Source organism: Culicoides brevitarsis, chromosome 2 (genome assembly GCF_036172545.1).
Source record: "Culicoides brevitarsis isolate CSIRO-B50_1 chromosome 2, AGI_CSIRO_Cbre_v1, whole genome shotgun sequence".
NCBI lineage: Eukaryota > Metazoa > Arthropoda > Insecta > Diptera > Ceratopogonidae > Culicoides > Culicoides brevitarsis.
Genome location: NC_087086.1, coordinates 42,642,575 through 42,663,750, shown reverse-complemented (window position 1 = coordinate 42,663,750; position 21,176 = coordinate 42,642,575). Strand labels below are relative to the sequence as shown.

At 31.8% G+C, this 21,176-nt stretch overlaps 5 protein-coding genes across 5 annotated transcripts; 2 read left to right on the top strand and 3 right to left on the bottom strand.

Moving 5' to 3' along the window:
* Positions 1 to 162: 162 nt before the first annotated feature.
* LOC134832392 (leucine-rich PPR motif-containing protein, mitochondrial) lies at positions 163 to 4,853 on the bottom strand. The gene is made up of 4 exons (XM_063846398.1): positions 4,742 to 4,853; positions 4,469 to 4,626; positions 2,679 to 4,405; positions 163 to 2,618 (listed from the first exon to the last, which is right to left on the bottom strand). The coding sequence occupies exons 2-4, from the start codon at positions 4,612 to 4,614 to the stop codon at positions 361 to 363; spliced, it is 4,131 nt and encodes a 1,376-aa protein (XP_063702468.1). The 5' UTR covers positions 4,615 to 4,626; positions 4,742 to 4,853; the 3' UTR covers positions 163 to 360.
* Positions 4,854 to 4,910: 57 nt separating this feature from the next.
* On the top strand, positions 4,911 to 7,496 carry LOC134832393 (anaphase-promoting complex subunit 2). The gene is made up of 3 exons (XM_063846399.1): positions 4,911 to 5,419; positions 5,479 to 5,726; positions 5,790 to 7,496. Exons 1-3 carry the CDS (start codon positions 4,948 to 4,950, stop codon positions 7,374 to 7,376), a joined length of 2,307 nt encoding a protein of 768 aa, XP_063702469.1. The 5' UTR covers positions 4,911 to 4,947; the 3' UTR covers positions 7,377 to 7,496.
* On the bottom strand, positions 7,481 to 7,977 carry LOC134829204 (ADP-ribosylation factor-like protein 2-binding protein). The gene is made up of 2 exons (XM_063842202.1): positions 7,715 to 7,977; positions 7,481 to 7,646 (listed from the first exon to the last, which is right to left on the bottom strand). The coding sequence occupies exons 1-2, from the start codon at positions 7,975 to 7,977 to the stop codon at positions 7,481 to 7,483; spliced, it is 429 nt and encodes a 142-aa protein (XP_063698272.1).
* Positions 7,978 to 8,682: 705 nt separating this feature from the next.
* Positions 8,683 to 9,874, top strand: LOC134831803 (pupal cuticle protein-like). The gene is made up of 4 exons (XM_063845622.1): positions 8,683 to 8,853; positions 9,280 to 9,389; positions 9,453 to 9,606; positions 9,664 to 9,874. Exons 2-4 carry the CDS (start codon positions 9,375 to 9,377, stop codon positions 9,849 to 9,851), a joined length of 357 nt encoding a protein of 118 aa, XP_063701692.1. The 5' UTR covers positions 8,683 to 8,853; positions 9,280 to 9,374; the 3' UTR covers positions 9,852 to 9,874.
* A 2,058-nt stretch (positions 9,875 to 11,932) lies between these two features.
* Positions 11,933 to 15,318, bottom strand: LOC134829203 (GTP-binding protein Rhes-like). Its single transcript, XM_063842200.1, has 4 exons — positions 15,239 to 15,318; positions 14,985 to 15,178; positions 12,436 to 12,613; positions 11,933 to 12,368 (listed from the first exon to the last, which is right to left on the bottom strand). Exons 1-4 carry the CDS (start codon positions 15,316 to 15,318, stop codon positions 11,933 to 11,935), a joined length of 888 nt encoding a protein of 295 aa, XP_063698270.1.
* Between the last annotated feature and the right edge of the window lie 5,858 nt (positions 15,319 to 21,176).

Here is a 21,176-nt window from a genome sequence, read left to right as displayed (position 1 = left end):
CAGCTCATGGGCGCCATTCATTTACGACGCACATTTGAAAAAACTCCCCCCCAAATATCAAGATTCAAAATTCAAATGAAAAAATTTATTAAAATTGAAACAAAAAATACAGACGATTCTCGTGTTGTGAAATTTTTAAAAAAAATGCATTATTTTGTTCATTTATATCATTTGGTTTTTATTTTGTCCAAAACATTGAAATGCTCTACAATTACTTTAAATTATGGTTTTCATTTTATTGATGCAAATACTATTTGAAATTTTTTTGGTATCTTATTTTCTATTGAATTGTTAAAAAATTTGCTAAATAAGCAGCTAAGGAGTTAACAAAAAATTAAATGAAAATGCTTTCAATTGTATCTACTTTTTCTCCGTGACTTCATCATCAGAACTGCTTGAACTACTACTGCTTGAAGTTTCGGGGCCTGCACGTGCTTGATTTCTTTTGGGAATTACAAATGGCACGTCTTTATTTAATGCTGTTAAGCCCTGTTTTACTTTTAATAAAGTAGGTCTGTCTAATTTTTCGATTCCAACTTCCGAAGACGCTTCTTCGATCACTTTTACAGCCTCATCAAATTTGTTATTTAACGCATGTACGTTTATAAGACAACTGTAGACTTTTCCCATGGGTCCTTCTGTTAGTTTGGATGATTTAACCTTTTGCAGCAATTTTTTACACATGTTTTCGTCCTTATTCGCTTCGGCTTCATTTAAAATTTTGCTGAATAACAATCGTGGCTCGTTGCTCAAATACTTTGTGAAAATAGCATCTGCTTTAGTGTCGTTGTTAGAAATAAAGTGACATGCCCATAGCATGTTAATAGGACCAAGAACGTTGTTTTTCGCACATGTTTCAGCAATTGTCTCAAAACGATCAAACAGCTCGGGGTGCTTATCTAATATCGCAAGAATTCCTCCAAGAGGAATATTTTTCGCTAAGTTTTGGATTTCTTCGGGCGATTTAGCATTAACTATATTTTTCTCTAAAGTTTCAAAATATTGTGTTCCATTTCCTGTTAAAGTTAATGCATGAATATATTTATTTTCAAAGGACAATGCTTTCTTCAAATCTGGATTGATCTCAAGCATTGGTTTTAATTGTTCAAATGTTGCCGTATCTCCCATCTTTGCGACTTTATTGAGGTAAAATCGGAAAACATGACGAACGGGAAAAGTAGATTCAGTAAGCATCTCCAAAACCATTGCTTTTGCCTCAGAAAGTCGATCAGCTTTTACAAAAGCTTCAATGAGATGTGATTTATCGATAATTCTTAATTGTTCTCCGGCGCCTAACTTTGATTTTAAATCAAGTGCCTCATCTAATTTTTCATTAGCAAGCGCTGATCGAAATGCTCGAAGATTTTCATTTCCTGATGGTTTTTGTTGCTTTTTGGGAATCTCTTTCTTTTTTGACTCCTCAACAGCTCCCGGAACAACAAATCTAACTGTAATATCATTCTTTTTCATGAATTCTGCAAGCGTTATCAAAAACTTGTCTGATGGTGCAAAGTTTTCTTCTTGAAGTTTTGTCCATAGTTCGAGAGCTTTTTGAAGTTCATTTTCTTTGACATAGCTGAGAAGCAAATTGTAATAAATATCCATACGATCGATATGATTCAAATTTTTTGTAGCTTCTATTAGGCCTTCGAGAGGTTGAAATCTTCCTTGTTGTGCGTATCGTTCACAGGCTGAATTGATTTTCATCTTTCTCGTTTCAAGCCCAGGTGTTTCCAAAATTTTTCTTGCTTGACGAATACGACCGCACTCTATAAATGAGAATACCAAATCGTACAAACTGTTTACTTCGCCGTGAATATCCGTGCTGAGGTCTGTCAATTTTTGCAAACCAGCTGCATCTTCTTTCTCAATTAAACGACAAGCCAGCTCTGATCTCCATGGAGTCAAACGATAAACTTGACAGATTTCTTCGAAACTCTTAATTGCATTTTCCAAATCGTCATTCACTAAATGTACCTTTATTAATGTACCCAAAAGCTGGTTATTCGGTTGACAATAATTTCCCGCGACGAGTGTATCGAAAACTTGTTTCAACAGTTTTGCATTACCCTTTTCGGCAATAGAGTCAAGTAATCGCCAAACTGTTGCCTTGTAATTAAAGAAAGACTCCCAATCGACATCCAATTTGTCGTGTTTGTACATTTCCAAGAACTTAATAGCATCATCTGAGCGATCAGCATCTAAGTACAACTGCGCGATTCGAACCGACTTTAAACGGTCTAAAGTGAAATCTGGTTCTTTTTGTTTGATCTTGTTTACGGTTTCAACAGCTTTTTCCAAATTACCATTTATAGCATACACTTCGGATATTTTTGCACAAAGACCTCCATTCATTACAAATCCGTCCGATGTCAACTTTTCAATGCATGCCTCCAATTTTTCTACCTTATTTTCACGAATCAGGCTGAATAACAATTGACTCTTGAATTTTGTTGTATCAGAATCAGTCTTTGTTTCAAGAGTTTTTATCAATTGTTCAAGCTCAGCACTACTTCTCAGCATGCCCGATTTTGATGGGCGCTCAATTGCAGTTGGTTGTAATTCTCCGGTAGAAAGTTTTCCAAGCATTGTTGATATTTCAGGTGTAAGATCAGCTCCTGTTTAAAAAAATTAAACTATTAAAAAACATTTCGAAAAACATTAGTTTGAACACTTACCCATTTTTTCTTCAATTCTTGTGGCTTGATTGTTACTTATAGTCAATCCTTGATTCACGAGTCCTTCTAAAATTTTGTGCACCATTTCTGCACGATTATTTTTGAAATAAGCTGCTGCATCAAAAACCAACTTGCCGAGCATTTCGCCTTGCGAATCTTGTTTCTCTAATGCATTATCTTCTACAGCATCTTCAATTTCTTCCTCATTATTAATTTTTTTCAATTTCAATAAATTCTCGTACATGTGTCTCACAATTGTGATAAACGAATCGATGTCTTTTGTTTTGCTCAAAGCTTTTAACAATGAGTTGCTAAACACACCCGGCTGATAGAAAAATTGATTGTTGGCAATAATTCGAGCAGCTTCACTGATGTTGTTCTCTTGCAAAGCTTTATACAAAACAGCATGAACAGCAGTACTTTTATTTATTCCTGCGGATAATAGAGCTGCTATGATTTTATCGTAATCCTTTTCTTTCATGTGAGGCACAGCATATTCACGAACTGTCTCTACGTTAGGTATCAATTTCAACTCTTCTTGCATCTTTTGCAAAACATTCAAAACTTCATCATCATTTTTCGCACTGCACAAAAATGGCCAAAAGAAATGATATTTGATTTTTTGTCCTGATTTCTCGAGTTCTCGTGCAATAGCAAACGTTAAATCAGCATTCTTGTTTTTTACAGCAAATTCAAGAGCAATTAAAGTAGCATGTGAATTCGTATTATTTGCTTCGAAATTGCGACAAATCTTGAGAACAGATTCTGCTGGGCGATTTGCCTTAACTAATTGTCTCACAAAAAAAACTCCGCTCTCTCTTGTTTCACCGCTTTTGCTCACACTTGGAGGCATCGTATTAAAAATTTTTACAGCAACTTCTTCGTGTCCTTTATTTATGAGCCTGAGAATACAGTTTACAGCATCGTGATTGTATCCAGCTGTCTTCAAAACTTTTTCAAGAAGAAAATCAACATGCTCAGCATGACCATTGATTGCCAAACTATACACAACTTCTAAAATGTCTCGATCAAGTAAGAAGATTTCACTTTTCTCACAAGTGCTAAAAATTTCCTTCATTTTTTCAATATTGCCGTTTTTGGCGTATCCGCATAACAAAGTCGTGTATGTGTCGCTACTTGGATCAAGACCAGCTTGTTTCATTACTTGCAATATGCCCGAAGCCGATTCAATATCTCCCGCTTGTGAATGTCCCATTATAAGAGCATTGAAGACATTTTCATTGACAGGAAGTTGTTTTTCTTTCATGAACTCCAAAATCTTTGTAGCTCCTTCAATATCTCCCTGTTGACAATAACGTGAAATGAGCCTCTGATATGTAACACGATTTGGCTCGATGCCTTTTTGCTCCAAATCAACGAGGAATTCAGTTGGCGAAAAGTTATATTCATTTTCAATATACACTCGAAGTAAGGCATTATAGTGTGAGATATCCATAGGTACGTTTAAGTCGTTCAAGGTCTTCCAAATTTTTTGAACAAGTTGCGTTCGTACTTCAGGTAACTCGTCGGGAACTAAATTTCCGCAACAAAAAAGAACCGACAATGATTGTGAACTTGTTGCCGAGCGTTGTCTTCGAATTTTACGCAGCACATCTTCTATATCTTGTCTTGAAATTCTACCGGAGCGTTTAGCATCAATATCTAATTGTTGCAAAGACTTTTCCAATGAATCAGTTCGTCTCGCAGCGACAGTTGCAAATCCAGATCTGAAAAGTATACAAGAAAATATAAAAGATATTGAAAGACTTTTGTGAAAATATTCAACTTACCCATTTATGTTTCCGCACAAACATTGTTGAATGGGCTGTACAAAATTTACTGTGTTTGCCTCACGAGCTCCATTCACAACCATGCTGCGAGCGATGCTCGAAAAATATCCGAAAGGGTAACGAAAACCTCGTAAAAGTGATGCCATTATTCAATTTTTCTGTAAATTTAGAAAACAAAGGTTGCGTAAGAACATGCAGCGAAAAACCGGAGATAAAATTCGCGTTGTTTTGTATTTTATTTTTTGAATATTCGTTATTCTTTTTTGTATTCACCTTAAGCACGAATCGTTGTGATAATTCTCAGTGTGGTTTTCAGTTGTTATTCGATGAAAATTTGGAAAAAACAAATTTTCTTCATTCAGTGACACACGAGGAAATGAGGATTGTAACTGTCTGTTGGATTTTGACACGAAGAAATCCTCGTTACGAATGTCATGTCATTCGTAATATTGGTAAACAAACGAATTTAACCGGCAAAAATGGATGAAACTTACACAAAATTTTGTCGAATGTTTCCTGTGTTAGAAGGAAATCTCGAGTTTGCGATATCCCAACAAGATGCAGAGCTTGTCATCACCGAATTAAGATCTTTAGATATATTGGATGTAGCAATTGATCAGGTTCGCCTACAATGTGAACAGATTTTGCGAAGTCAAGTTGTACCTAAATTTTGGTCATATTTTCGAACGAAGGAGGAAAACATGAATTTCATTGCGTTTGAAAGTGCTGTAAATGAGTTACATCAGCAATACACGGGTTTCGTTCAGATTATGAAACAATTGGAGTCTTTTAAAATGGTAGCAGGGATTGCAAAAGCTTCACAGGATGAAAAAAATGGATTTGATCTAAGTTTCAAATGTACTTTGCTCTCTCAACTTCCTGTAGATTTCGAAAAGTTAGTTGATCTATTTTATGGAAAGTCATTTTGTGTCTTTGCTGTATTAGCAGAAGGTATGAAAAAAAACACAAAATACATATTTCAATAAATGACCTTTTTTTATTAATTTTAGATCATGAGGAAGAACTTGAAGAATCTCTGTCTTTTTGCAAAGCATGTGAAATGCCTTCAAGCAATTGTAAATGCACAGAATTGGTTGAAACTTTTAGAAAAACAAACTCTAAACTTTTGGAAATGGGTATATTAGATCGAATTGCTGGATATACTCTGACAAAATTGATTCAAGAACAGATTGATAAACATGTGAAAGATTTTTGTACGGGAAGATATGATGAGTCTCACATTTCTAACTTAGAGAATGTAAGTTCAATGGATTGTTCATTAAGCATTTCTTAATGTGTTTTTTTTTCATTTTTCTTTTAGTGGCTAAATACAGCAGTTTTAGATTGGTTGACAAAAATTTACAATAACGGATCATTAGATATGTCAAATACAGAACAGAAGACTAAAGATGCAATTAACAATTTTCAATTGAAACTAAATTATTATTTGTTTGAAGTATATGCAAACATCATAATCGAACAATTTTTCAACATTATTATCGAGTTTCCAGATTCTCAAGCTGCTATAGACGATCTCAAAATCTGCTTGGATAAATTAAATTTGAAAGGACATTTGATACGAACTATCAAAAATTCTCTTGAAACTCGTTTATTGCATCCCGGCGTCGATACAGCTGATATTTTAACGGGATATGTTGCTGCAATAAAGACTCTGAAGCATTTAGATAAGACAGGAGTACTTTTACAAACGGTTATAGAGCCCGTTAAAGAGTATCTGCGGAATAGACAAGATACTGTAAGATGCGTTGTTTCAGGTTTGATTGACGATGAAGGTCCAACAGATCTCGCTGATGAACTTGCAAGAAGCGAAACATTGAAAACAGAAGATACAATTGCGCTCGACGACATGACAAATTGGGAAAAATGGAAACCAGATGACATCGAAACGGAAAGTTCTGCACATCAAATATCTGAAGGAAAGAATCGACCATCGGATATCATATCGATGGTTGTCGATATCTATGGCACAAAAGAGTTATTCGTAATTGAATACAGAAATCTTCTTGCTGAACGTTTGTTATCTCAATTAGAGTTCAATCCGGAAAAAGAAATTCGCAACCTTGAATTGTTAAAGTTGCGTTTTGGCGAAGCTTTGTTACACAGTTGCGAAGTAATGCTCAAGGACATAACAGATTCTAAACGAATCAATGCTCACATTCAAAGCGATCAAAACTTCACTAATGCCAACGAATTTGATATTTCCGCGTTGATTCTTTCCTCGCAATTTTGGCCGGCTTTCAAGAAGGATACAATGGAGCTTCCGGAAGCAATAAAAAATCAGTTTGATCGTTATACGAAACAATATGAAGGTTACAAAGGCAATCGTACTCTTTGTTGGAATCCTCTCAATGGAAAAGTCAATATAGAAATTGAACATGCGGGAAAAACTTTGGAAATGACAGTTACGCCTCCGCAGGCAACTATTATCTTACATTTCGAAACGCAGCGAGAATGGACTTTGGAAAAGTTAAGTAGCACAATGAATGTTCCTCAGTCAATTTTGAGGAAACGCATTGTGTTTTGGCAAAGTCAAGGTTTGATCAGAGAAACTCGCGATGGTGTATTTGTGTTAGTTGAAGGAGATACTGTTGCCGAATCTAATCAAGCACATGATATTTGTGAAGATGATGAAGCAGAAAGTGCAATGGCTTCAGCGAGTGATCAACGAGAAGAGGAGTTACAAGTTTTTTGGTCGTATATCGTTGGAATGTTAACTAATTTGGATTCCTTACCGTTGGAGAGAATCCATCAGATGCTAAAAATGTTTGCATCACAGGGACCCGGGTTCGAGTTCTCGCAAGAAGAGCTTAAAAATTTCTTGCAACGAAAGGTTAGAGAACATAAACTGGTTTATGCTGGAGCTGTTTATCAATTACCAAAAACTTAATACGTATTGAAAGACCAAATGGTTTATTTTCTAAAAGTTCACAGTATCTTCAATTTTCATATCGAATAAATGCATATTTTTTTTTTGTTGAATGAAAAACTATTTCACATCTGATTATTGTAGCTGATTACAGAAATTCCAGATGACAAATCGATGCAGTTACCTTGCTTAAAGTTTTTATAGTCTAAGAACATCTCCTTAAATGCATTAAAGTCATTCAACGTATAGAGGAAGTCAAAAATCTCTCCATCGAGTGTTCCTTTTTTTCCTCTGTAAAAAGTAATGAGAAGTGAGCTTTATAATTATTTTGCATTCAGCAATAGTTGTTTCTGTCATACTCTAATTCTGACGCGAATCTATCCATGTCGAAGTAACCCATTCGTTGATTGAGACTGTTAACTAAGAAGTTTTCCAAAGCACAAGTATATAATTGATGGATTTCCATGTACTCTATTTTATTTTCCTCATTGTCGTCAAATTGATCGTAATATTCTTCAAGAAATTGATTCAAGATGTTCTGAAATCTTTCGTCTTCCATTACGAGACTCTCGATATGACCTATAACCTCATCAAAATAGATTGATTCACTCGAATTGGTCATTATGAGAGGAATATACTCTCTAAATTCGGATAAAATTATCTTCGAATCAGTTAAAAAGAACGTGCTCGAATAGAACTACTTAATGTTTTGAGGTTTGTTTATTTCGCATCGGTGATTATTTTGTTGCTAAGACACGGAAAAAAAGAAACACAACCATACATGGGAAATGGAGAGTGAAGAAATCACTTTTCTTTCTAAAAAACACTTTAAATGTTAAGTTGAATCATTAATCCACGGTCGTTGCATGTCATTAATTGATTAATTGTATTGATTATAACAGGAAATAATTTCATCTTCTTTTATGAGGTCAAAAAATGGCAAATATGTAGATTTAATGGCAAATGAATAATTTGTAAGAAGTTTATTTTTCTATTATTATCTATTTTTTATTTAACTATTAAAAAAGAATTTCATGATAGATTTATATTTTTTTCGTATTTATTGTTATTTATTTCATACTGTCACCAAATTTATTTATGAACAACATAAATAAACTAAAATTTGAATAAGTAAGAACTTGTTACTTCCCGAAGAAAAAAGATCAATTTGACAAGTTAGCAAAGAAATAATAGCAGGATGATGCGAAAACCGGTTTCAATTTTCGATACAGTTAAACTGACCTTACCGGTGTCTATTATCATTTCTTAAAAGCGTATGTTTTGCATTTCTTCTTTGTTTTTGTTTTGGTCTACAAATATACATTTGCATTAAAATGTTTGATCTGGTTTTCTGAATAGATATTTTCAGAATTTCATATTCGTAATCCTTATTCTAACCCAAACAATGACGTTATACGAATAACGGAAACACGGAAATCTTGATAAAATACCACATAATCCAGTTTAAGATGCTTTAAGCTCAATGCTATGGCAAAAGGTGAGTCAAAGATCGACTAAAAGTATCCTATGACGACGATCGAAGAACTTGAGCGCATTTCAAACAGTGCAATTTGAAATCTTCCCACTAAACTAATAAAAATGATACAGTTTATTAACATTAGCATTTGTAGCCGATGAATATTAATAATTTCGAAAATTGATGCATTAATTTGCATTTTATTTCACATAAATGCCACACGAATTCCGTTATCACCTTGCCGAATCTTTAAACCCATTTGATTTACAACTTTCAGACGATGCATTTTCGTTGCATTTTTCAACACTTTCGATGATTCCGAAATAGAGTAAGTCATTAAAGTAATAAAAGTGTCTCAATCTCTAATGAAATCGAATTCCATTAGAAATAACATAAATTTTATCATACAGCCAAAATCATAGTCATCCAATGTCAATCTTTTTTCAGCGTGCAAATTTGTATAAATATCAAATGGTTTCAACACATGGATATCATTCACTCAACAACAGTCAGAAAAGACGTTACATATTTGAAAACTAAAAATGCTGATACAAATTGTGAGTTTCTTACAATTGTTCAACTGTAATTTAATTATTTTGCATAATTTCTTTCTTCCATAGTGCGTTGTTTGCTCCATTTTGTCCATTTCCTTTGTAAATGGTGCAGATTTGGATCAGGGAGCGACGATCCTGCGTCAAGAAAATATCCTTGATAAGGATGGAACATATCAGTATAGCTATGCGACAAGCAATGGTATTGAAGCACAAGAAGAAGGTAAAAAGTATTAAAAGAACACTTTACAGTATAATTTATAACTTTTGAAAACTTTAGGGGAAGGCGGCGTCAAAGCAACTGGATTCTACAAATACACAAGTCCTGAAGGAGAAAATATTGAAGTTACCTATGTTGCTGACGAAAACGGTTTTCAGCCAAGTAATGCTCCTGTATTACCTGAAATTCCTCCCCTGATACAAAAAGCTCTTGCTTACGTTGCCTCTCTTGCTGCCCGAAAAAAGTAGTTGTTGTTAGTTTATATGTACCTTAGCTTAAGTCATTTTCAAATTTGTAAATTAGATTTTTTTTTTGTTTTAAATAAAAATGGAAATAAATATACTCAACAGGTTTTTACATTGGTTAACCATCGAGTTCCTAAATGTAAACTCTTAACCATCTATAAAAGCAATTTCAATGAGATGCAAAACAAATTTTTGTAACAAAGCCCAACCTCGCATCGCAAAACATTTTCACTGCGATAGTAAAATAACCTGTATATTGCTCTCTCCTCATATTAGTTGTGTTTTACCACTGCTATGTATGTGATAAAAGGATTAAATGATGCGGAAAATGTTATAATATAATATGATATTGTTTTTTTTTTGTAGATGTTAAAGTACATACATATTAACAGTTAAGAGGAAAAAACATTCCTTCGTTTTTTTCTTCTTTAATATAAAACAATGAAAAATATTTTACGAGTTATTTTGGTAAATTTCGAGAAATTCAAATGACTCAACAATTATTGAATCACACAAGAAAAGTGCAAATGCGATAAGCTTTTTTTCATAATTCTGAAATATAAGTAAATATTTTGACAGTGAAGTGCGCTGCCTCATTCATTACGAAAATATTACATGTTCATAAAAAAGGAAATACATAATGATATTTCTGCCGTTTTTCCTTATCTCTGAGGCTTTTAAAAAACATTATTAATATTTTTGGCACTATGTCATGTACATATATATATTTTGTGGCATTCATAGTAAAAATAAAAAATAGATGATGATGATGATGGAAATAAAGTAAGAACATTGATAAAGAGGGAGAAAAAGCTCGTTTTGCATTCCGTTGTTGTTATGGTACAAATATTATTTTGAGTGTATGTAAAAAGGTGATAATTTGCTTCTGAAAATACTGTCAGTCGATTCACATAGCATATGAAATCTTTAATATACTCTTATACTAACACGAACATGAAACTTTCAACTTGTATCTTTGTAAAATAAGCAACTCATTGCGCTGAATGATGACTGTGTCACGAAAAAAAAAAAAGGAAAACGGATCGATATTTTTACCATTATTTTCGTCATTTCTTCATTTTTTGTCACCCCAACGTCAAATATCCTTTATTTATACGTGTAAGATTCGTCGAAGAAGTGTTTAATATTTCTTTTTGACTTGACAAAAAATTTTATTTATCAAATTAATGCTCTAATTACCTTTTTGTATTCTTAGTTCAAATTTTGTTCACAAAAGATTTCATAAAATATTTATGTGTATTGATTTGAATTCATGTTTTAATTATTTTTAGAGTTACAGTTATTTTTTTCAACAATTATTTTTACTTAAGCCTAAATTTATTTTTGCAAGATTTTTGCACAATTGTTCAAATTACGATTTATTAAAGCACTCTCAAAAAACTTTTATTTCGAATTACGACAATCAATATTTGTATTTTTATAGATATTTGGTCAGACAAAATTTAAGCATTATTTATTTAATTGTTATTTTAATATCTAACGATACTCGAAGCTACAGCACATTTCATCATAAAATTATATTTCAATTGATCATTATTGTCATCTTTATCTCTAATAATAAGGAATTACCAAAAAGTGTTGATTACATAAAACAAACTAAAATTAGTTAAAGGAAAACATAAAAAAAACTTCGTTTGAAGTCGTTGACCATTATTAAAAGGTATCGCGTATGATCTTTTGTTACTTTGTCAGATGTTTATCTTTGGTTAAATTACCGGATGTCATTCTCAATGTAAGCTATCGTGTTGGTCTTTCATTCATTTCTTTATATCTGATAAATTTTGCTTTTATGCTGTTGTTGTTTCGTTTTTGACTTAAAGTGAATGCGATAAGTACAGTTCTTTCGTCTTTTAAGGATACTTACATCTAACCACAATACCCTATGTCACTATATTTTAAGTACTTGTTTTTACTTTTTTGATTTTACACATCAAAAGAATATGTAAAAAGGAATAACCCTTTAGCTTTGATACGATAAAAGTTTGGTTCTTTTGTGAAATGGAATACTTTGTTTTTTTTTTACATAATAGCCCTGTAAGACATTTAGTTGCTTCGTGTCAAATCTATTGCAAGGAGCAAGCAGTTTGATTTGATCTTGCGTTTCCCGTAAGTCTGCTTATGTTTGCAGGAGAACCGTTTCCATCGTTGTCTCCCGTGGCAGTTGTTTTAGCACGCATCATCAGTAAATCCGTGCGAATACTTGGTCTTCGAACATTTTCCTCAACAACGCCCATGGCATCGCTCAGTCTTCGCTTTATGGTAAGAGTTTTCTTGTTGCGTGCTGACGGAACGTGCGAAGGTAGAATGCACGGGCTTCCAAACGTTGTCGTTACACGTTTATGATGGTTTGGAGCCATTTCAGGCGGAAGGCCCGCAACATTAAATAACTCGTAAAACAGCTCGTCAATGTTACAATTCGTTTTTGCTGAGACCTCGACATAAATGCAAGCAGAATCTTGTGATGCACAAAACGCCTCTACTTCATGTGTAGTGACAGATCTAAGAGAGCATTAAAATAAAAATTACATGCTTTAAAAAGAAGAAAAAAAACGTGAGAGTTTCTTACTTTGTACTAATGTCACTTTTATTGCCAGCAATTACCATTGGCACTTTTGGTAGATGTTTTTTGTTTCTTGGACCTGTTGATGATGATGCTTTTACTTCTAAAATCTGTTCACGTAGTCTGATCGCTTCTTCGTATGTTTCACGCAATTCCATGGAGAAAACTAAGACAAACAAGTCGCCTGAAATAAAAAAAAAAATGTTAAGCATAATTTAAAGAAAAAAATAATATAAGGAAATAAAATGTTTATTATTCACACATTATCCTTCCTCATAGCTATAAAGAAAGAACACTAAATGTTATTGTTTTGTTGTACAAACATATTTTCCCGTCACTTCCGATTTTATTTCAATTGTTCGTGATCAATGTTCTATGTGATGAGAAAACAATCGTTTTTGTCGTTCCTTCACACACATTGATACCATTTGAAAAACAATAAATTTAATGTCGTATTGACACGTGAGTGGAAATCTAATATTGTACAATGAGCCTGATTGAGGAAATATTTCCACAAAATAGTTCATTGGAAGAGGAAAATAAATGAAAGTATGATTTTAGACTCATTAAAATAAAAAAAAATCGAAACCGGTAATCGTGTCATTTGTTTACTTGAAACAAGACATTTTGCAAACTGAAAAGGGAATCACGCCAAAAAGATGTAAGTAAGCATAAGTTCATTCAACTCAATGTAATGTACCGTTTATTAACCTCTTTATTTTGACTGTCGAGCATAAATGTTGAAAAAAAAGTGAATATTTTTGAGAGTAGTATGCTTTTTTTGCATTTTGATCAGCAAGACATATCAAGTTTCCTTTTTTTGTACTTCTTCTTCTTCTCTTTCTGCGTGTGCAATGCAATATTCAAGAATTGATAAGAAATCGTTGTTATTTTGGGCGAATGCAGGTCAACCGGTTCTTCCTTTATGTTTCGTATAGCCAAAAATTGTATGTTTATAAATCAAATTATGTTTGCACACATCAATGAACCTGTACATATAGGTATATGGAGAGGAAAAGTACTTAAAGCTGAACATCCTTCTTTTATTGTTATTGCCTTTTCATATTTTGTTGCAGAATGAAGTGGTTTTGGGCAAATATTCAATTGTTGCTTATTATTTCAATTGTTGAAGTAACATTTGCGGGTGTTATTTCAGGTAAATAAAAGAAAATGTGTTTTGGAAGAGTGATACAAAAAAAAAAGTGTTTTGTGTTCCTTTGTAATATTTGATTTTTATAGAAAATGAAGTGAAACAAACGGAAGAAACAACGCTTCCATTGTCAGTCGAAATAACAACTGTAGAAACTGTTAAAGTAGTCGAAGCAGAAACATTACCAATAGAAGTAGATGAGTCTTTAGACAAAAATGGAACATTACGAACATACTCAAGCAATAAGAAAAGAAAGCCCTCGATTGATGACGACGACGATCATCATCATCATCAACCCGTTCATGTAATTGCTGTACAAGAAGAGTACCATTCTCGTCCAAAGTGTGCTGATGCTAATGAAATTTGGAGTTTTTCCAACGATTGTGATGTACAATGTGACAACCAAGGAATTTTAGATCATCATCACGGTTCCTACAATGACTATTCGTATGGATATTTCCGCTCATCCAAATCACATAGTCGTTGTCGTCGTATGGTTTCCGACGTTTTGTTAGAAGAGGGATACAAAAACATAACAACTCGCGAAGATTTGGGATATCCGCCAGAAACAAAAGCTGAATATTTGGCAAGAACAAAGAGAAACTTTGATCATGGCTCATCGCATCATCATAATGACTACCTTATAGTTCACTCAGAACCACACTATAGACCTCCTCCCGGAGAATGTGTTTGCCGCAGAGGATTTGCTCGTCTCCATAAAAGATGCGTTCCATATGGACAATGCCCACGTAAGGAATTCTTTAAAATAAGAATAAAATTTCTCGTGTATACTATATTTTTGTACTTTCTTTTTTGTAGAATTGAATTGCCGACTTTCAACTGAAGCATATGTTGCTTGTGCTCCATGCCCAAAGACGTGTGCGAACATGAAAACTTACGATATCACAACTATGGGTTGCGTTTGTGCCCCAAGATGCGTATGCAAACATGGGCTTGTTCTTTCTCCTCATGGTCGTTGTGTTACCGAAGCTGCATGTGCTCCATTTACACAACCAGAGACAACAACAACAACTACGACAACAACTACATCGACAGAAGCATCTGTTAAGAGATAAATTTCTTTACTGAAAGTCTTCTTTGTTTCTCAAATCAATAAGTTTTAACAACTTTCGTTTTTTCATAATTTATTACAATTATTTATATAAAATAATAATAAAGGCAAAATTCACATTTTAGATTTTTGAAGTTGAAAGATTTACTTACCATTAAAATTGAAAATTAGAAGATCTTACTAAATTCAGATATTTATTAAAAACCTAACTTAGAATATTTAGGAAAAAACAATCAGGTATCTCAAATTTCATCGATTCAAATAAAAATTTTCATTCAAATTCGGATGATTGTTGATAATGTGTGATTTAAAAAAAAAAATAATTTAATTCACCTGTTAAAAATGATAATCTTCTCATCGCCGGAAACGGATGATTACCCGATGTATCTAATATATCCAATTGATAAACTTCTCCGCGTATCCGATATAATTTACGATGAAAATCCTCGATGGTTGGTGTGTAACAGTCTTCAAACTGCCCTCCAAGAAAACGTGTTACGAGAGACGTTTTTCCCACACGAGCAGAACTATCGATTATAAAGATGTACTATCAGAGACAGAACAAAAATAAAAAATAAATTGCTTACCCTAAAATAACGAGTCTATGGCAATTTTTTGGTGTTTCATCGTCAAATATTATCCCGGATGAAACAGGACTTGAATTCATCTTTCAATAGTGTTTCAATGATAGTCGTTGTTGATAAGTAAAAAGTAACAATTTTTTAAAAATTTAAATCTGTAAAAGAGGATAAATTTAAAAGAAGAATTAATACAAAGATTTTTTTTTCGGTTTTTAAAATAATTATTTTGGAAAAGTATTCTTTAACAATAGACTGTAATAACACGGCTATTATTCATTCATTCATAAAATTTTCGCTAAATATAGAGAAAAAAATGCTTTAAGGTAAAATGACACAATAACAATGTGTATGCATTTTTCTTTTGCTTTTTTGTAGTTGATGAATTTCCTGCATTAAAAAAAGGAAAACCAGAAAATCATCGAAGCAAACAGCTCAGAAAGACATTTACTTTGATGACAAGACGAGACGTCATATAGTGCAAACATTCATACATCCGTCGTGATTGAGGCCGTTAGCTGTTAACAGCAGTGTTCCATAACACTTTACATTACATCGCTAAAAGGGAATGACACACTCAATTTTTTTTACACCAAATATTCATTATTGCTATGCATTAAAACACGCATCTGTTGTTTGTTTGCTGGCGAAATTGCTAACAGTAAAAAATGAGCATTTTTGATCATCATTATGAACATATTATGAGAAAAAAACACTTTTTTTTTAAATGAAATATCAGAACATTAAAATATCTTTTATTAATGATTGTTATATAGGCAACAAATAATTAATCATTGTCCAAAATACTCTGCAACAATCAATTAAATGGTAAACATTTAGCATCATTGAGAAAAAAATATGGTTTGTGAGAAGTACATTAACATATATTCTTCGATGAAAAATAAAAACCGATTTGTATGCATTTTTTGTTTTCAATTTTATTTACATTATATCACAAATCATTACAATAAAAAAATAACTTGAATTAGCAAGTAATATCGAATTTTAGTATTTGTTTGAATTTTCATTTCGGATGACAAAATTAAGCAAAAACATACATTTTTCCGTAATTTAGCTTTTGGATTGGTAGATTATTTATAAAACGTTTTTTTTTTTTTTTTTTTTTTTTTTTGAAAGTTAGAACATGTCAGAACATATATTGACAAGTATGTTACATGGTTAACATTAAAAAAAAATCTGTATTTTTTACGTTTTTTTTACGTATTTTTTTACGTATTTTTTATATATTTTTATATTTATCAATTAATTTTGAAGCTCAAGAACCCTCAAACAGACAATCATGAAAGTAATTCTAAATCCAAATTTCACTCGATATTTGTTACTTTCGTTACACGATGTCGAAATTAAGCAAATAAAGGCTATAAATAATGCTGACGATATGTTTTCAAAATTTGCAGTCTGAAAATCAAAAATTGCATCAAAAACAAAGTAGTATATAGAGCACGTAGTACAAAATGCAGTCAACAAAAAATAAAAGGATAGAGAGTGAATGTAATTGATTCTCAATTAATTTGTTGTCAATCAAAGAATTAAGTTAGCATGACCAAACTCACAACTAATTCATGTTTTCTGTATTTTTGTGCAAAATTAAATTGAAAAGTTTGAATTTTTGTGGCGAAAAAATAGTTCATGCATCTCTTTGTGACCAACATTTTTAAATTAGCTACGTTTATGGAATAGTAAATTTTAGGTTAAACAAGAAGAGTGGCAAGAAAAACAAATTAAATTAGGGGTTACAAATTACATAATATTTTTCCTGCATAAAATCTGCTCGAGCATGCATTAAATTGATAATTAAAAAAAAATATAAATATATTAAACAAGAATAAAAAATTATTTCTTAATTTCAATAAAAGGTCTAAATAACTTTTTAAAGTTAAATTCTAAAATAAGTGTTATTCTTTTAAAAGTTTTATTTTAAGACCCACTTACTTTTTTTTCTTTTGTTTTGGAGCAAAGTCGAATCCGAAAGCTACAAACCCTAATTTAAATTTCAAGAGTGAAACAGGAAAACGAAAACGTGCGATTATGCCACTCAATTATTTTTATGTTTTTTCAGACTGTTATCGTTCTTGTGCCACTCAACATCCTTTTTTTGCATGTTTTTGTTTCCGTTTGATAAATGAATATTCAAAAAGGTCTAAAAAAAACATAGAAGCCGCTAGCGAAAGGAAATCATGATCTAAAAATTTCACCTACATCCGCAGAATGATTAACGACAATTTAAAATCTATGTAGCGAACAAACACGCTTTTACGTTCTCGGAATATGTACTTTTTTTCGTCACTTTTGAATCCCTTAATAACTGCGGAGTTATACAAAGGAAAAACGTAACATCATTACCAAATAGCTCCAAACTCAAAAAGTACACATTGCCTACTATTGATATCTATTCAACACGTTATATAGGTCATATAATTGTCTGCATAAGTTAATTTCCTCAGGGATATGTATTGTGTCATGAATTAACAATAAATATAAAAATGTAGAGGAAACATTTACACAACAAGAGTAGTCTATCTGTTTAGTAAAGTGGGCTCAAGATAGTAAATTCTTGTTGAATGGAGTAAAAATTATCTTTATATGAACACATTTTTTTTATGAATTATGAAATTTTGTTCATTATTTTGTGTTTTATTTAGAATGAGAACATTAATTTAGTGTCTTAGTTAAGGATATTAATGAATAAAAAAGCTACAAGTTTAATGTTTTTTGATGGTTTCTATTGTATAAAACTCATTTGAAAAAAAATCACGTAGCTTCCTACAATTTATTAAATCCACACCTTAATTGCATATTACGAGTTGAAACTCCCTAAAAGCAACGTTGTACTGAAAACTTTTCTTTACTGAAAATAAAAAAAAAACTTTTACACAAACATTGTCATTCTATGTTTGTTCATTTTGTGAATTTATCGAGAACGATTTTTACGAAATGTTTTTCTCTATGTTCAGCTTTTGTAATTTTCGAATATGTTTCATTTTATCAAAATTTTTCTTTGGCAAGGAACAGGTGTGTCATAAATATGTTTTTATTTTTGTTTTTGTTTTGGAGAATCCAAGCTTTTTTCTAAAACTATTTTGTATGATTTGAAAATGTTTTTACTGTAAGGTTCATTAAATGCTTGAAAAGACACATGTGTTTCTAATGAATGAAATTTTGATATACCTATCTGAAAAACAACAAAAATAAAGAGAAATATATGAATGTTTTATCAGTTGCACATATTTGTGTTTTTTTCGCTGTCATATTTTATGGTTGATATGTTGTCTATGAAGGTTAGTTGTCCGAGCATGTGTTGCAATATCCCTTTTAAGTTAACGTTGATAAGTCTTCTTAACTGAAAAACAGACCCTCGTTGGATAATTTTTGTAAAATCCTTTGGGCAGTTGTGACAGAGGAAGGAAAAGTTGTTTTTCTGACCCGAAAAAAAAAATAAATAAATAAAATTAAGTATACGTGACTGAATTTCTTTTACAAAATAATGTAAGTAAAAGATTCATCAAATCGTTCTTTGATTAATTCCCTTCGAAATGAAAAGTGGCAGGAATAATGTTGAAATATCGTATTTTACCGATCGTACATTCGAAATATTAAGAAAAATACAAATCAAATCCAAGTACTTATTATTGCTCTCTTTATTGACTCGACAGTGGATTGAAAAAGATTTATGTTATGATTCGATTGTACATTTATAATAATGAAATATCGATGGCGCTACTTTGATTTCATTTAAAATAAATTTCTCTATTTTTCGAAATAATTTTTTTTTACGAGAAGAGAATTTACACTAATGTTCAATTATTATTATGAAGAGAGATATATTGCAAAATATGCTATTTTCTGTCGACGACTCATGTCAAAGTTATAAAAGGTGTGTGTTAACCCGATTTAGGTTTATAAAAATATATAATATTGATTGCTCAATAAAAGGCTACAACACGATAAACCAATAAAATGGACATAAAAGATAAGATGTTTTTCGTTTAAAAAGTCTGTGTGAACATAAACAAGAACACACAAATGCAAACACAACAGATGCCAGTTTTTTCATCAATATCATATGTACTTTCAATGAACTCCTTATAGAATCGTTTTGAAAGAAAAACTCACTTTAATGTTAAATGATTTGAAAAATTTTTATAACAAATCATGGATCTGCTTTGGAGGTTGTCATTAATTTTTTGCACGTCAACATGAAAAAATAAATACGCTTTTGTTTTTTTTTAATAACTTTGAACAACTCTCTGTTCACCTCATTTAGTCACTCTAAAGAGGATAGTATAAAAAAGAAAGGCAAAATAAGAAGCAATACAGATAAGAGGTCATAATAGTTTTCCGCAACTCTGGATTTCAATGGATTGTCGTTTTTGTATGTCGAACAAAAAGTCATCTTGGTAGGTATTTATTACTTTTTTTTGCACAAGGTGTTTTTTTTCCTTTAATAGTTACGCAGCAAAATAACTTCCCGAGAATAATTCAACATATATTTTACATAAAATTAATCTTCATATTTAAATTATATTTCTACTTTATCATTCACTTTTTTTTATATAATTTCTTTACCTACCATTGAGCATGGAAAAACATTGTAATTCAAAGTTGATTTATGGAATTGTAATAAATTAGAAAATGTCACTTTTGTTATACGATTTGCCACGGGACAAATTCCTTCAGATTCAACCAAAAGAAACAAAAGGAGCTCAAAAATAATGAACATGAATATTTTTTGTTTTAGTATTCTTACGGCTTTAGGTGAAGAGGAAAAAAACGATGATGATGTTATTTGTAAACTAACGAAAACCTTGAAGTGCCTGATAAATAAGTTATTCAGTAATGTTGAGAATTAAGATTTTACGCCTACCGCAACAAATTAAACACCGCAGAAATTTCCACGCAATTTGTATCCGTCATTGGGGGTGTTGGAAATAATTTAGACTAAATGTAAGTATTGCTTCTGCCCTACTTGATTATTGTGTGTATTTGAACTAATTGTAGTAATATTTCAACTTCTTTTTTCTTTCTTTCATTGTACATGTGTTACCTACGCAAAAGGCGGAAAAGTTTGTAAAAATTGATTACACGATGAAAAAGTATTTAGAGGGAAATTTATTATTTAATTATTGTTTCAGTACTTACATTAGTCACAAAGCGGCATGCAAAGAACTAATTTGAATTTTGCCAAAAAGGAAACATAAACATTATTTTTAGAAGCAAACGATATCTTTGACATTAAGTAAGAAAAAGTTTCCTTTTCTTTCGAGAAAATTAAACGAAACTGTTTGAACATTGAAGTAAACTTTGAGTCATCTTTCATTCAAACGACACAAAAACATGAATCAAATAGAGAGTTTTTTTTCATTGTTCCTCTTTTGCATCCATTTGCCTTTTGCTGCCTTAGCAATCAGTACAATTACCTTTATGATCCGATGTTTTGCCCTTTATTTGATCATTAATAAGTGGATTCAATGGAAACATTACGCAATAATGGAAGAAGAACCTGAGGATGAATTGCTTCTCGAAATAAATACAACTGAGTTCCATTCGAATTTGATCTTAATAATGAACGCAAACATAATTTTTCTCGGAATGCTATCATCTGTAACATTAGCGTCTGCCGTATGGAGACAAAAATCTTACTTGATGCTTCCGTATTTGTATTTGGAGCCTATTTTATTGCTGAGCTACTTTTTGAATGCAATCGAATCAATGGTTCATCAAAACTTTTTGGAATTTGGAATATTTATGTTGCTTTTCGGTAAGAAATTTATTTTAAAACTAAATATGATTCAGCAAATTGTTGCTTTTTAGTTTTTACAATTGAGTGTTTGGGATGTATGTTGGTTCTCTTTTTCCGCATGAAACGAGTCCGAGGCTACGTTGATATTTCACATACAGATGTTGTATATCCTCAGGCTCCAAATTG